Raw genomic sequence first — 17532 nt, forward strand, 5'->3', positions numbered from 1 at the left:
AGTGCAGGAGTTTGAGGCTGCTGTGAACTGTGATCCCACCACTGCACTCCAGCCTGTGCAACAGACCAAGACTTTGTCTCTAAAAACAAACAAACCCAGATAAATCAAGTGTCCTTTGATTTATAAGCTGAAAAAGTTCTGGTTTCCCTTTTCTTTGCATAGATAAAAATCGTTGTAAACAAAATCTATACTTTTCCCCTCATTTATATACTTAGGTTCTAAAGCAGTTTAAACATTTTAAGTATTATACACAAATAATTTAGGGAGAATAAATGCATTTTTGTATTTCAAGTTAATTTTTACAACTGATCTTATTTTCAGTGACTTGAAAGACAAATTTATTGAACAGGTAATACATTTAAGAAAGACAACATTAGTACTCGTAAGTTCTACTTACAAGAACTGAGAGCATGATCACTGAATCACAGTGTTAGAAGGAGGCTTAATTACCATTCAGCCTAACCTAGGAACCTTTAACCTCCAGTCAAAGTATATCCCTGAAATTGGTTTGTGTTTGCACGTGTATACATTCTAGGGAGAAGGTACATAGCTAGAAATAAGGTTTTCTGAGGGCAGTAACTCTAAATGGCTGAAAACTACTGATCCAGTTCAATCATTTTTCATGAAAGGAATCCCTTATGACATTCCTAATAATCATTATAACACTAGGTCAGGTGCTAAAGATAGAGCAGGGAACAAGACAATGATGGTCCCTGATCTTCACAGGGCTTAGGGTCTGTAAGGGAGAGATTATAAACAAGAATCACATAATACCGGTGCGATCACAGTAACGACAAGCCCATGAAGAAAAAGTATGACAGGACCTAAATGAAGGTCTCTCCTGATTATGACAGGCAGGCTATGACCTGAAAGCTGAGTAAGTAAAAAGGGACCAAGAAGAGCTTCCCAGGTAGATGATAACAGCAGCACATGTGAGGACCCTGAAATGGGAAGGAGCCTGCTGAGCTGTGGGTCGGTACGAGCAAGGAGAGTGTTTGAGAACACGTAAGGTCTCCTGGTCATGTCACCTCACCTAAAGGCAACAGTGGAGGTGTGTCAAGGTAATATCTGCACCTTGGTTACTAGGCAGAGAACAGACTGGAGTGGCAATAGGGAGCCCGGTTAGGAGAACTGGGGGTAAAAGGATAGTGGTAGAGATAAAGAAGTAACTGATTTAATACAGTTTTAGAGGCAGACTTGACAGTTCCCGGTGACAGATTAGATGTGGGAAATAAGAGAAGAGGAGTCCAAAATGATCCCAACTTTCCATCAAGAACAATAAGAGGCCAGGTGCATTGGCTCATGCCTGTAACGCCAGTACTTTGGGAGGCTGAGGTGGGCCAATCACTTGAGCCCAGGAGTTTAAGGCCAGCCTGGGCAACATAGCGAAACCCCATTTCTACAGGAAAAAAAAAAAAAAGTAGCCAAGCATGATGGTGCAGGCCTGTCCAGCTACTGGGGAGGCTAAGGTGGGAGGATCACTTGAGCCCAGGAAGTCAAAGCTGCAGTGAGCCATGATGGTGCCACTGCACTCCAGCCTAGGAGACAGAGTGAGACTCTGTCTTGAAAAAAAGAAGAAAAAAAGAAAAAAAAAAAGAACAAGGTAGATTGAAACATCTGTCTGACACTTTCAGTGATAAAAGTTCACTACTCCTGAGGTAACTTAATTCATTGGTTCTACCCGGCATTTTAGACTATTTAAAAATAAAAACAAGGACTGGGTGAGGTGGCATGTGCCTATCTACAGTCCCAGCTACTCCGGAGGCTGAGGTGAGAGGATCACTTGAGCCCAGGAGTTCAAGGCTATAGTGCGCTATGACTGCACCTGTGCATAGCCACTGCACTCCATCCTGGGCAATAAAGCAAGACCCCATTTCAACAAAGAACTAGATAGATAAAACACCCTCTTTGATTGGCAAAGATAAAATGCGTTGGAAGCTTACCTAACATTTTGCTTACATAAGGCTCAATGTCCACATCCTGTAGATGTTGATAAGTGTGTGCATGATAGAGACGGAGCGTAGAATCCAAGCGAATGGAGACCCACACGCCATCTCCCACCCATGCAAGCTGTCGCACTTGGCTCTCCTTCCTGGGATGTGCATCAAAAGATTTCTAGGAGAGATTGTCCAATCACAAAGTTACTTTTGCTACATAGAATTTCATATTTAAAACTGTGCTAATTTGCACAAGTTAGCAGACTATTAAAAGAGAAGCCCAAATATTATATATTAAAATCTGAAACACATTTTACATATATATAAAATCTGAAACACATGATTACTCTTATATACACAATTGTTTTCATCCTAGAATGCAAAAAATAAAGAACTAAGAACAGGATATTGGACTTGAGCACTATATAGGATATCACCTTATAACAGCAATACTAGCACATCCACACTATTTAACAGTGTTCAACAGAAGGATTTTTTTTTTTTTTTGAGACAGAGTCTTTACTCTTGTCGCCCAGGCTGGAGTGCAATGGCGCAATCTCGGCTCACTGCAACCTCCCCTTCCTGGGTTCAGGCGATTCTCCTTCCTCAGCCTCCTGAGTAGCGGGATTACAGGCGCACACCACCACACCGGGCTAATTTTTGTATTTTTAGTAGAGACGGGCTTTCATCATGTTGGCCAGGCTGGTCTCAAACTCCTGACCTCAAGTGATCTGCCTGCCTCGGCCTTCCAAAGTGTTGGGATTACAAGCATGAGCCACCGCACCTGGCCTAAAAGAAAGATTTTTATCTCCGGATTTTGTGTTGTTGTAGAGCCACTGTGTTGAAATAAGATCACAATTATAATTAATCAGGCTGGGCGCTGGTGGCTCACACCTGTAATCCCAGCACTTTGGGAGGCCGAGGTGGGAGGATCTCTTGAGCACAGGAGTTTGAGATCAGCCTGGGAAACACGGTGACACCCCAACTCTACTATAAATACAAAAATCAGCTGGGAATAGTGGTGCATGCCTATATTCCCAGCTACTTTGGAGGCTGAGGTGGGAGGACTACTTGAGCCCAGGAGTTTGAGGCCAGTCTGGGCAACATAGCAAGACCTCGTCTCTACAAATAAATTAAAGAAAAATTAGCCAGGTACAATGGTGTGTGCCTGTGATCTCAGCTACTTGGGAGGCTGAGGCAGGAGGCTTGCTAGAGCCTAGGAGTTTGAGGCTGCAGTGAGCTATGATTGTGCCCCTGCACTCTATCCTGGGTGACAGAGTGAGACTTTGTCTCAAAACAAACAAACAAAAATACCAAAATATAATTAAACTAAAAGGAACCCACACTGCTGTATATGTGTGTGAGGTACAGGCTGAGCATTCCCAATCCAAAAATCTGAAATCTGAAATGCTTTAAAATCTGAAAGTGTTTAAGCACCGATATGATACCATAATTCACCCTGAACACAGTATTTTTTTTACTGCACTAATGGTATATCATATTTTTCACTGTTATAAAGTATACAGGAAACATAAATAAATTTTATGTTTAGACTTTGGGTTCCATGCCCAAGATATTTCATTATTTATGTATATGCAAATATTCCAAAATCTGAAAAAAATCCAAAATCTGAAACACTTCTGGTCTCAAGCATTTTCAATAAGGGATATTCAACCTGTGTGTGGATAGATGGATGGATGGATGGATGGATGGATGGATGGATGGATGGATGGACAGGACAGATAGACAGCTAGATAGCTAGCTAATTAGATAGATATAAACAGATATACAGATAAAGATAACTAGATAGATAGATAGATAGATAGACAGACAGACAGACAGAATTGATATAAAAAACAAACATCAAATGGTTAACTTTGAGACTTCTAGGGAAAGAAATGTGATTTGGGGGAGGGTGAAGGAGAGCTTTCACCTTAACATTTCCTGTATGTTTTTTTTTTTTCCCCTAAACAATTAGAATGCATTTATGTATTGTGACAAAAAAAAAAAAAAAAAAAACTGTAAGAAAACAACGCTAGGCCAGACGCAGTGGCTCATGCCTGTAATCCCAGCACTTTGGGAGGCCAAGGTGGGCGGATCACGAGGTTGGAGTTCGAGACCAGCCTGGCCAACATGGTGAAACTCCGTCTCTACTAAAAATACAAAAAAAATTAGCCGGCTGTGGTGGCGGGAGCCTGTAATCCCAGCTGCTTTGGAGGCTGAGGCAGGAGAATTGCTTGAACCTGGGAGACGGAAGTTGCAGTGAGCCAAGAACATGCCACTGCATTCCAGCCTGGGTGACAGAGCAAGACTCTGTCTCGGAAAAAAAAAAAAAAAAGAAAACAATGCTAGGAGGTTAGGAGGTTTTCATTTTTACAACGAATTCCTAGTACAATGTTATTTCTGTCTGGAACACATATGTGGATGTGCCTGGATTACACACGGGGAGGACAGGGAGGAATCCTCTTCTCAAACAATCCTCATATAACTAAACATAAAAAGAACCATGTATTCAAACAAAAACACATACATATCTCTGGATACATACACAGACACACATTTAAACATTCATGTATGAATCCTCTTTCCTTTTTTAAAAAGCCACTTCCTACCCTCACAGTCAAAAGTGGCAAGAGAGTTAAGTAACACAGAAAGCTAAGATATTCAAATACATTACTCAAGTGCCCTAAAACACACAGATCCAGAAACAATTTCTAAAGAAGCTGAAAATAATTATAGTCTAATAGTCTTCGGATAATACAAATTAAATAAATACAGAAAACATAGGCTAATAACTTGCCTCTATTTTCATGGCCTTTGGCTGCACCACATATATTTTGTTCCTATAGCCACACCAGACTTTGTCATGTACCACAGTCATGCAACGGATGGAATGATGAGGCCGTCCAAGGTCTAAGAGGTGATAGTTTGACAAATCCCACTGCCCGTCTTTAAAAGAAATAAAAGGTTATAGTAAATGCATACCACCTGTTACTTAATTTCAGCACAAGAAACATTTTATTTGTTGTATAATTAAATTTATTGAGGAAGCACTCAAAGTACCATGTACTAAGTATACCTTTTATTTGCAGCCTGGGTTCTTCTATTGCATAAGCTGCAAAGTTGGAAGAGACCCTCAAAGGTCATCTGCTTCAAACTGCCACCCAGTACCTAGACCCCCTTTAAAACATGGTCACAAAAGCAGTGATGTGATGATAAATCAGTTACAAGTTATCTGTTTATCATAATATTTTTCTAATTAGAATGGACTTAAGGTTATTTTGGGAATAACGTCTCACTCACATGCATTTTGATGTATTTTCTTGGGTAGAAGTTGAGGGCAACTCATTGCTAACACTTTAGGAATTATGCATACTACATTTTCAGTGATAATAGAAACATGAAGAACCAGTCACCAGAACCTCGCTTTGCTTTGTTACCTTTTGTGAGCACACTGCCTCACAAAGCAGCCATTCTATTTTCAGACAGCTTTAATTGAAAAATATTACCCACACCTAGCTAATGTCCGTCTTTTTGTATGTAACCACCCATTCGTCTGCAGTCTTGCAGGGTGGAAACAAAAGAATAAATCCAGTCCAAACTTCTTCATTACAGCCCTATGTCTTCTCTTTTCAAAACCAAGTATCTTTGGCACGTGCTCTGTACCTACCACAGTTTATAGACCCTTCGTCCTAACTCTGTTTTGTTGATGTCCATTGAATATGCTGTCTTTATCTAGCCTAGCAGAGCAGGATTATCACCAGCCTTGTCTTTGAGGCCTAAGGCATTAAACTCATATTGAGTTTATAGTCAACCTTTAGGTAATTCTCACTCTTCAGACATGTCTCCCCATCTTGCTCTTCTGAACTCAAATGCAGGACTTTACATTGACACTTACTAAATGCATTTTACTTGTCTTATTCTGTCAATATTATTTTAAATTCAATTTACCAAAACATTCATTGTTTCATTTTTATTCTAGGCTTTTCCACTTATTAGCTGAGTGGCCATGAAAAAGTTACCAAAATGCTCTGTGTTTCAGTTTCCTCATCTATAAAATGAGAATGACCAGGGAACTTTCTTAATAATTTACTGTAAAGATTAAACAGCTGAAAAAGGTAAAATGGAGCCCTCTCGCTCTTTGATGATACGGAGTCATTAACCAGCAATTTTCAGGTACCAATCAATTACAAAAGCACCTGTCATCTACTCCACATTTCCTCAGCCCAGAAAGATAGGAGATTTTGGGAAAAGCCTTTCTAAAATCCAAATTCAGGGTATCTATGTTTCATAATACTTCCCAGATACACCAATCAAGTGGGTAGAAAATGATGTATCATTTTTGGTTGACACAAGTACCAAGGAGTTATGGAGCAATACATACTAAATTCCCTCAACTTCATTCATTCAAGGTAGGGTTTCTGATACCACCACCCTTCTATAGATGAAACAATGGTTTTAAAGGGGGAAAATATAAATAAGGTGACATGAAAATGATTAAACCTTACCCAATTAAAATTCTTTAAAAAAAAGTCCAAATGTTAAGTGGACACAAATTATTTTTAAAACATAGGACATTAAAAAAACACCAAGTTTCTCCGAATTGCATAAGCATATGAATGAAAAACAAATGCCTCCCTATCACATTATTTAAAAGTACCGGCCAGGCACGGTGGCTCACGCCTATAATCCCAGCACTTTGGGAAGCCAAGGCGGGCAGATCACGGGGTCAGGAGATCGAGACCATCCTGGCTAACACAATGAAACCCTGTCTCTACTGAAAACACAAACAAATTAGGCCGGGCGCGGTGGCTCACGCTTGTAATCTCAGCACTTTGGGAGGCCGAGGCGGGCGGATCACGAGGTCAGGAGATCGAGACCACAGAGAAACCCCGTCTCTACTAAAAATACAAAAAATTAGCCGGGCGGGGTGGTGGGCGCCTGTAGTCCCAGCTACTCGGAGAGGCTGAGGCAGGAGAATGGCGTGAACCTGGGAGGTGGAGATTGCAGTGAGCCGAGACGGCGCCACTGCACTCCAGCCTGGGCAACAGAGCGAGACTCCGTCTCAAAAAAAAAAAAAAAGAAAATGCAAACAAATTAGCTGGGCGTGGTGGCAGGCGCCGGTAGTACAGCTACTCGGGAGGCTGAGGCAGGAGAATGGTGTGAACCTGGGAGGCGGAGCTTGCAGTGAGCTGAGATCGCGCCACTGCACTCTAGCCTGGGTGACACAGCAAGACTCCATCTCAAAAAATAAAATAAAATAAAATAAAAGTACCATAAAATGCCCATTGTGGTAAACATATTTTCCCTAAGGTATCTGTTAATGTATACCTCCATGCACACACTAATATATTTACTGATGTTGTGTATTGTTACTATTTATTCTTTATCCTACTGAGTATCATTTCTTTAAAACATAAACCAATCTACTTAAAAATGCTTTGCAAAGCAACAAATTAGTGTCCATGTTATATACACATCACCACTCACCCACTCCTCTGTGAAAGATTGCAAGGGTGCCATCAGCCAGGGCTACTAACACGATTCCCTTCACGTGTCTGCAAACAGGAAAGGGGTGTTCAGAACTCTCCAGTCAGGAATACAGAAGGGACCACATGCTACTGAACTAGTTCAGGGCCTCACAAAGGGCCAATCTGTGATGAGTTAAGGAGCTGACACCAGAATATAAATGAACACACCGCTTTCTTCACTGTGCATGTCCTGCTAGGAAAAAATGTCAGCTGAACTAAATAAACAGTATGAGTGGTATCTCAGTTGTTTCACTTTCTGGCCCAAGCTTCTCCTCTCATCACAGACAATCAACACAAACTCCAAAGACCAGAGACACGCACCTTGAGTGGAACCAACAGAGTCAGCCCTGTGGGCTCAGAGATAAACTGTCCGATTTTTGATAGTGAACACATAGAAAAGAACTAGTAAATCAATGCCCCAGTCAACATATTCACAAGCCATAAAGAATATTCTAAAGTAAACATAAATTAATAGGTATTGGTTATTTCCTGCAGTGCTAAAGAAATTGCAGTATGGTGGGGACTCAATCAAGCAAGTTTTCCTTTCTACTTCGTTTTCTATTACACAGTTTCATTCTCACTTAACTTCTCTAGTTCCATAAAAAGGGTTAAAAAAACAAACAAATTGGATACTAATTTAGTCATGAAACATGTATTAGCTTTCAAAGTCTTAAAATCTAGTTTACACCAAAATGCATAGTTTTAACAAGAAGAATTTCCAAAATAAAACTTACACAATACTGAGAATCGAATCTTTAAGCTTAATGGAATGGAGACATTTCCTCCACTGGGCTACAGATGAATGGACATACAAACTGCAAGAACAAAGGCAACACTGGTAAGGCATAGAGAACATCAAGACATTGCATATATCTAACAATGATCGCAAAGTTCATTCAGAAGGAAAGAAGAGTAACATATAAATTTTAGGAAAAGGTGCTGCTGCTTTTGTGCAATGGTCAGAAAAGAAAAATGAGAGTGAGGGTAGGCCTAAGGTAAACAAATAGGCTGTTGAGCAAAGAGAAACATGAAGACCGAAAAGCACGAACTAGTGCAATGCACAGTCAGTTTCACACACTTAGTCCTTGGGCAAAACTCTTTTTTTGAATTGCCTAACCTCTCTACTACACTGACCTATAACTTTTGGATGACAGAGTGGCCCCCATAGGGAGTGGCAAACTATGGCCTACAGGCCAGATCCAGTCTGCCACCTGTTTTAATTCCAGCCTGCAAGCTAAGAATAGTTTTTACATTTTTAAAGATGTGTATGTGGGGGAAATCAGGGGTATTTTGTGACAGGGGAGAGTTATATGAAATTCAAACTTCAGTGTCCATAATGCTCTACTGGAAGACAGTTACACTAAGTTTGCCAACTCTTCACTTTATAGTATTGGACTCATATGAAAGAGACGTACTACAGGTTGAGTAACCCTTATTTGAAAGCTTGGGACCAGAGGTGTTTGGATTTCTGACTTTTTCAGATTGTAGAATGTTTACATTATACATAACAGTTGAGTATTCCTAATTCAAAAATCCAAAATGCTCCAATGAGCATTATCTGCCAGCGTCATAACAGTGGTCAAAGAGTTTCAAATTCTGGATTAGAGATGCTCAACAGTAATCTTGCTTAACCTTTGTAAATGCACAATTTTGTACAACTCTCCACACAACTGGAAAGTGAACCATATAATATTAGTTATCATCATCTGACTTTTCAGATTGTGATTTGTTTTACCTATCTTAGTAAAAAATTCACTAAAAGTTGGGATTGGGCCTTCCTGCAGCCAAAATGTTGGTTGAATCCCTGTTTTCCTGCCCACATTCTAGCCTACATAAATTAAACATTCTCTGTCTTTGTGCTGTTCAGGATCTTCTATTTCTGGAGCACCTCGATTTTAAAATTTACGTACCTCTCCTTCCAAGAATATTATAGAAAGGGAACATTCTGTGACAAAGAAACATATGGCTTACTATTCAGAAACAGGGCAAGTCCAGTTTATGTGGTAGTTGCAACATAACATCAAATTATGTGTCTACATAAAATTCTTTGCATTAATCCACACTTTTGGTATTTGTTTACCATATTTTACTTATCTTCTGATTTCAAAAGCAAAAGTAAAACAATAAACATATTCTAATGTTAAAAGTGTTGACACCTACCAGCCATTTTGAGCTCCAAGCCACATAGTTGGTAAAAGACTACTCATTTTCTGGGCTTCTTCTCTCACCAGGTCTTGTTCATTTGGCAGTACTGATATTTGATCTTTATATGCATCTGAGTCATTGCTGGAAAAGGAAGGGCAAAAGGAAAGAAATCTGAGTATACTTAACTATAGTTATAGTTTTCAGGGACTGAATATTTCTATATTTAAGTTTGTTCATTTGTTTATTATTTATTTATTTTTTAGAGATAGGGTATCACTCTGTCACCCAGGCTGGAGTACAGTGGCACAATCAGGGCTCACTGCAGCCTTGACCTCTCAGGCTCAGGTGATCTTTCCACCTCAGCCTCCTGAATAACAGGGACTAGAGGCACACACTATATCACACCTGGCTTAAACTTTAAGTTAAAAAAAAAAAAGAAAGAAAGAAACCACAAAAATTCCAGAAAAGCCAAAGTCAAAAGCTTACATCACATATTTCAACGATTGTACCAGAAATAACATTAATAAACTAGGAAGCCCAAGGAGCAGAAAAGATAGTAAGACATGGTAATGAAATACAGCAGTTAATATTCAGACAATTACTACGGCTCTCTCTTATTTTGGGTTTTGTCATAGTTTCTTCTCAGGTGAGAGAGAAGGGAGGGATACACACATACAAAAAGGAGGGAGAAATATAAAGAATTACCTAAAATAAATTAATAAACTGAAATATGTTTAATATTCTATCACGAAACCTTTCCTTTGAATTGTCAGGGCATATTTAGTAAAAGATACATAACCAGGATATCAAATTCAAACATGACCTATTCTTAATAATTCAGGCCAGGTGCGCTGGCTCACGCCTATAATCCCAGCACTTTGGGAGGGTGAGGTGGGTGGATTTCTTGAGGCCACGAGTTCAAGACCAGCCTAGCCACCATGGTGAAACCCCATCTCTACTAAAAATACACCAATTAGCTGGGTGTGGCGGCACATGCCTGCAATCCCAGCTACTTGGGAGGCTGAGGCAGAAGAATCGCTTGAACCCAGAAGGCGGAGGTTGCAGTGAGCTGAGATTGCACTGCTGCACTCCAGCCTAGGTGACAGGGTGAGATTCCATCTCCACACACACAAAAAAGAATTAAATGTTAATCCATTTATGCCAGAGGTTGCAAATTTTTTTTGTAAAAAATCAGACCTTAGCGATGACCTTGAGCAGTAGGATATGAATAACTCCCACAAGCTTAGCATTCCAATAATGGACCACTAGGCATAAATGGGTTATTAATTAATCTTTCTTACTTTATACACTAAGAATATTAAACTTTAAAAAGGATCTAGTTTAAAGAGACTTTCTTCTAGAGCAGATCTAGAAAAGGCAGGAAAGAAAATGAAATAATTCACTAAATGGGCCTAGATTAACCAACCCTTTAAAGGAAGAGCCTAAAACAAATAGTTTTCTTTGGTTTGTTTGTTTTCTGAGACAGAGTCTTGCTCTGTTTCCCAGGCGGCAGTGCAGTGGTGAGATCATGGCTCACTGTAGCCTCCAGCTCCCAGGGCTCAAGCAATCCTCCCACCTCAGCCTCCTGAGTAGCTGGGACCACAGGTGCATGCTACCATGCCCAGCTAATCATTAAGTTTTTTGTAAAGATGAGGGTCTCACTATGTTGTTCAGGTTGGTCTTGAACTCCTGGACTCAAGCAATCCTCCTGCTCAGCCTCCCAAAGTGCTGGGATTATAGGCATGAGCCACTGGAACCATCTGAATTGTTTTTTAATAAAATATTTGCATGAAAACTAAATTCAAAAAGGTCATCCACACCCATGTGGGAAACTTGTACAATGGCAGATTTAAACAATGGCCAATTTTGCTGATAACTGGAGTGAAAATTAGAGTAGGGATGGGATTAAAATGACAAAGAATTACTAATAGAATGGAAGACAGTAAGTACAAAAAAAAAGAAAAAAAAAAACCAGACCAGAGGAGAAAATGAACAGAAAGATTTTGACTAATATATAGTCATACACCTGGTAAAACCATTTTGGAAAATGATGGACAGCATATATGGTGGTGGTTCCACAAGATTATACTACTATATTTTTACAGTACCTTGTGCATGTTTACATACACAAATACTTAGTTATGTTCCAATTATCTACAGTATTCAGTACAGTAACATGCTGTACAGGTTTCTAGCCTAGGAGCAATGGGCTATACCATATGGCCTAGGTGTGTGATAAGCCATACCATCTAGATTTGTGTAAATGCACTCTATGATGTTCACACAATGATGAAATCACCTAATGACACATTTCTCAGAACATATCCCCATTGTTGACTGATGCATGATTATACTTTTATAGATAAGATTTTTAAAAAAAATTGGAAGGTGTACAGAAGAAATGGGGGGGAATATCCAGCGAGAATGATGGAGAGGGAATACATGAAGTTATCACAAGAATGGGTATCTTTTAATCCACCATAGTGACACTAATTAGTGGAAATCTTTTGACTGTTTGAGATTATTTTGGTTCCTTTTATTTGTGCACTTCACCCAGTTTCCTAAGTTGATGACCCATTATTATACCTCGACTGATACACTGGGGAGAGGTCTTCTGGGATCTGAACTCCCAAAGGATCTGTAAAGACATGCTCTGTGTAGACGCCAGTTTGGGAGATGTCCACTGTGTCTTCAGCTGACCCCGCATTCCCTTCTGTAGCTTCAGTTGCTTCTTCTGCTGTTGGAACATTTTCATCAACCTCACTATTTTCTGCTTCCATTTCTACAAAGTAAATAAAACACTATTCTGAGTCTGGGCTTTTCTCCTCCAATTATTTCCCCACACAAACCCCTGTTATAGAATTCCATTCCATCTACCCACTCCTTCACACTGTATCAAGAAATTAAGAATTCTTGATTCCATTTAACAGTCATTACAGCATCTTTTTTTTTTTTTTTTTTTTTGAGACAGAGTCTTGCTCTGTTGCCCAGGCTGGAGTACAGTGGCGCGATCTCGGCTCACTGCAAGCTCCACCTCCCAGGTTCATGCCATTCTCCTGCCTCAGCCTCCCGGGTAGTTGGGACTACAGGCACCCGCCACCACACCCGGCTAATTTTTTGTATTTTTTAGTAGAGATGGGGTTTCACTGTGTTAGCCAGGATAGTCTTGATCTCCTGACCTTGTGATCCACCCGCCTTGGCCTCCCAAAGCGCTGGGATTACAGGTGTGAGCCACCGCACCCAGCCTACAGCATCTTCTTTCAAGTTCTTTCAACCTTGTTACTTAAGATCTAAATTAAGTCCATAATGAGGTATCTGAGGGTAGCCTTAGACTCTATACAGATGGCAGGTAAAGAGAATGGATATACCTGGTGGTTTATCCATCACTGGAGAAGCACCATTGGTACTAGGGGAAGTGGCAGCTCCTGTCACACCTTCTGCAGAACAACCAACCACTGTGATGCCTCCTAACAGGCTGTCTGTCTCTGCTGAGCTGTTGCTTGTCATGCTTCCACATAAAGATGCTTTGTCTACCTGACCAGATTCTGAAAGATCTTCTCCTGCAGGGTAGTCTGTTTCTCGTGCACCTGAAAAATAAATCTTCTTGTAACAGCAAAGTAAACTTCAATAAATAACATTTTTTTCACTAAAACAATTACAGGTTTGAAATGAGAGTTATGCAGGTGAGATGTACAGCTAGTTGAATACAGGTAGCATTAAATTTACATAAACAAATCTTCAAAATATGGGAAGGTAACTTAAAAAAGAAAGAAAATACTTCTATTAACACAAGTGCAAATAAACATAAAAATGTCAGAAAATAAACTTTTTTTTTTTTTTTTTTTTTTTTTTGAGACAGAGTCTTACTCTGTCGCCCAGGCTGGAGTACAGTGGCATGATTTCAGCTCACTGCAACCTCCGCCTCCTGGGCCTAAGTGATTCTCCTGCCTCAGCCTCCTGAGTAGCTGGGACTACCGGTGTGAGCCACCACACCTGGCTAATTTTTGTAGTTTTGGTAGAGACAGGGTTTTGGTATGTTGGTTAGGCTGGTCTTGAACTCCTGGCCTCAAGGGATCCACCAACCTCAGACAAGTCCTAGGATTACAAGCGTGAGCCACCAGGCCTAGCCAGCTTCTGTTCTTAGTGAGCTCCTCAGCAGCCACAGGTTAAAAACAATCAAATTATATCTGACAACGTCAGCCAAAAAAAAATTCTTTTAAATCATCAAGACTACTGCTACTACTTGAAGTACAAGCTTCTATCCATTACTGTTAAAAATTAAATACCCCAAGTATATAGGGTGACTTAGATATTAGTAAAACATTAAAAACTAAGCATTTATAATATAAAAATATCATTTTTTAATTTAGAAAACTGTTTTATTTATATCACACTAAAAACTTATTGCAGTAAAAATAATATATATATAAACAAAATTTGCCACTTTAACCATTTAAGAGTGTACAATTCAGTGGCATTAATATTTACAATACTGGCATTAATATTTATAACATTGTGTAGCCATCACCATTATTTTTTTTCTTTTTTGGCGACAGAGTTTCACTCTTGTTGCCCAGGCTGGTGTGCAACGGTACAGTCTTGGCTCACTGCAACCTCCGCCTCCCAGGTTCAAGCAATTCTCCTGCCTCAGCCTCCCAAGTAGCTGTGATTACAAGAGCCTGCCACTGCACCTGGCTAATTTTTATATTTTTAGTAGGGATGGGGTTTTACCATGTTGGCCAGGCTGGTCTCGAACTCCTGACCTCGGGTGATCCACCCACCTCAGCCTCCCAAAGTATCAGGATTACAGGCATAAGCCACCATGCCAGGCCTTTATTTATTTATTTATTTATTTATTTATTTTTTTAAACACAGGGTCTTACCCCCGTTGCCCAGGTGGGTGTGTAGTGGTGAATCATAGCTCACTGCAGTCTCGACCTCCCAGGCTCAAGTTCTCCTCCCGCCTCATTTTTTGATTTTTTGTGGAAAAGAGGTCTCACTACATTGCCCAGACTGGTGTCGAACTTCTGGGCTCAACTGATCGTCCCACCCTGGCCTCTGAAAGTGCTGGGATTATGACTGTGAACCTCCATGCCCGGCCTATTTCTAAAGCTTTTCCGTCACCTCACATAGAAACTCTTATGTTTTTATGAATTTGCCTATTCTAGATATCTCACATAAGTGGAATCATATAATATTTGTCCTTTTGTGTCCGACTTATTTCCTTTGGCATAGTGTTTCCAAGGTTCATCTGTGTTATAACATGTGTCAGAACTTCTACCTAGATTATAATGCATTGTACTCTTAAAAATTTGTGAAGAGGGCTGGGCATCCCAGTACTTTGGGAGGCCAAGGCAGGCAGATCACTTGAGCCCAGGAGTTCCAGACCAGCCTGGGCAACATGGTGAAACCCTGCCTACAAAAAGTACAAACAACTTAGCCAGGTGTGGTAGTGTGCGCCTGTGGTCCCAGCTACTCGGGAGGCTGAGCTGGGAGGATCACTTGAGCCCGGGAGGTCATGGCTGCAATGAGTTGTGACTGCACCACTGCAATCCAGCCTGGGCAACAGAGTGAGGCCCTGTCTCAAAAAACAAAAACAAAAAATTTGTTAAGAGGGTAGATCTCAGGCTGGGTTTAGTGGCTCATGCCTGTAATCCCAGCACTTTGGGAGGCCGAAGCGGGTGGATCACTTGAGGTCAGGAGTTCAAGACTAACCTGACTGCCGGGCGTGGTGGGTCACGCCTATAATCTCGGCACTTTGGGAGACCAAGGCGGGCAGATCACGAGGTCTAGGAGTTCAAGACCAGCCTGGCCAATATGGTGACACCCTGTTTCTACCAAAAATACAAAAATTAGCCGGGTGTAGTGACTCGTGCCTGTAGTCCCAGCTACTTGGGAGGCTAAGGCAAAAGAATCGCTTGAACCCAGGAGGTAGAGGTTGCAGTAAGCCAAGATGGTGCCACTGCACTCCAGTGTGAGTGACAGAGTAAGACTCCATTTCAAAAAAAAAAAAAAAAAAAAAAGACTAGCCTGACCAACATGGTGAAACCCCATCTCTAGTAAAAATGCAAACAATTAGCCGGGAGTGGTGGCAGGTGCCTGTAATTCCAGCTACTCAGGAGGCTGAGGCAAGAGAATCACTTGAACCCAGAAGGTGGAGGTTGCAGTGAGCCAAGATCATGCCACTGCACTCCAGCCTGGGTGACAGAGTAAGACTCTGTCTCAAAAAAAAAAAAAAGTAGATCTCATATTAAGTGTTCCACAATAAAATACAAAAAAGAACTTCATTTCTTTTTATGGCTGAATAATATTCCAACATATGGATGTATCACATACACTTCCTTAATTTTTAAACTAATGTTTTAACATCACATAACGTTTAATCCAAAACTTTGAAGACCTTTCCTTATTAATTAATCCAAACAGTCCTCTGGCTCCCAGTTATTTTCTCATATTCCCATTGTTTTATTTTCTTCACAGTATTTTTCACTACCTGAAAATATCTTCTTTATTCAATGGTTTCCAGTTTGTTTTTTAATCTTCCCTAACTAGAACATAAGCTTCATGACAGCAAGGTACAGAACTGCATCTTCAGCTGCTACATCAGTGCCCAGCAGGTAGGTGGTATGGAGGGAGGGGAGGGCAGAGAAACGCATGACTCACTCTTACCTGGCACACTTGCAATGCACAGAACATGAGAGTTGCAAACAGTGAAACTGTCTAGGATGTTGCCAGGTTGAACAGCATCAATAATAAGAACTTTTGTAGCCGAATGAGTGCTGGTACAGATCCAAACTAGACTGGATAATTCTTCTTGATTTTTTAACTCCTTCTGCTGTTCCTGTACAGACAAAGGAGGAAAAATGTTTAAAACAATATGTATGTGCAAATATTCATAAGGTGGTGCTGTTACAGTAAAAGGCAATACTATTTCAAATTTACTTCCAAATTATTTGGAAGGGTAAAAATACAACCACTGATGTGGTTTGGCTGCGTCCCTGCCCAAATCTCAACATGAATTATATCTCCCTGAATTCCCACATGTTGTGAGAGGGACCCAGGGGGAGGTAATTTAATCACAGGGGCCAGTCTTTCCCATGCTATTCTCATGATAGTGAATAAGTCTCACGAGATCTGATGGGTTTATTAGGGGCTTTCACTTTTGCTCCTTCCTCATTTTCTCTTGCTGCCACCATGTAAGACATGCCTTTCATCTCCTGTCATGATTCTGAGGCCTCCCCAGAGGTTACCTATGTAAGCCCAATTAAACCTTTTTCCTTCCCACTCTCGGGTATGTGTTTATCAGCAGTATGAATACAGACTAATACAACCATCTGTCAATATTAATTAGTAGATGAAAAACTAGCAGTTAGGCTGGCACAGTGGCTCACGTCTATAATCCCAGCACTTTGGGAGGCTGAGGTGGGAAGACTGCTTGAGGCCAGGAGTTTGAGACTAGCCTGGTCAACACAGTGAAACCCCACGTCTCTACAAAAAATAGAAGAATTAGCCAGGTGTGGTGGTGTGGGTGTGTAGTCCCAGCTACTCGGGTGGCTGAGGTGGACAGATCACTTGAGTCCAGCAGGTTAACACTGCAGTGAGCCATGATCATGCCACTGCACTCCAGCCTATGTGACAGAGCGAGACTCTGTCTCTAAACAGCAACACAAAACTAACAGGTAAAGCAGAACAATGATAAAACGTTCTATTATCTTGACCACTGTAGTGATTACACAGGTGTACACGTGTCAAAACCCTGACCTATACCCATTTCAAGTGCACACTTTATTGCATGTAAATTATACCTCAATAAAATTGATTTTAAAAGGGTGCTGAGGGACAGTAAGCCAGGGCACAGTAATCCCAGTTAGAAGTTGGACCCAGAGGCAAATTTTGGATGAAAGAGTTAAACTCATAGT

At 40.7% G+C, this 17532-nt stretch overlaps 1 protein-coding gene across 14 annotated transcripts in view; it reads right to left on the bottom strand.

Annotated features, from left to right (window-relative positions):
* LOC116463573 (C-Jun-amino-terminal kinase-interacting protein 4) overlaps positions 1-17532 on the bottom strand; it is a 165472-nt gene that overhangs the window by 15914 nt on the left and 132026 nt on the right. For all 14 annotated transcript variants that reach the window (XM_032146753.2, XM_032146751.2, XM_058434731.1 and 11 more), the window contains 8 exons: positions 16283-16454; positions 12982-13200; positions 12200-12395; positions 9629-9754; positions 8203-8283; positions 7428-7495; positions 4738-4886; positions 1944-2115 (listed from right to left, as the gene is read on the bottom strand). In XM_032146753.2, the coding sequence (XP_032002644.1) occupies positions 1944-2115; positions 4738-4886; positions 7428-7495; positions 8203-8283; positions 9629-9754; positions 12200-12395; positions 12982-13200; positions 16283-16454 (1183 nt within the window). The remainder of the gene's footprint in view (positions 1-1943; positions 2116-4737; positions 4887-7427; positions 7496-8202; positions 8284-9628; positions 9755-12199; positions 12396-12981; positions 13201-16282; positions 16455-17532) is intronic.

The sequence above is a fragment of the Hylobates moloch genome, unplaced genomic scaffold (assembly GCF_009828535.3).
Source record: "Hylobates moloch isolate HMO894 unplaced genomic scaffold, HMol_V3 SCAFFOLD_42, whole genome shotgun sequence".
Lineage (NCBI taxonomy): Eukaryota > Metazoa > Chordata > Mammalia > Primates > Hylobatidae > Hylobates > Hylobates moloch.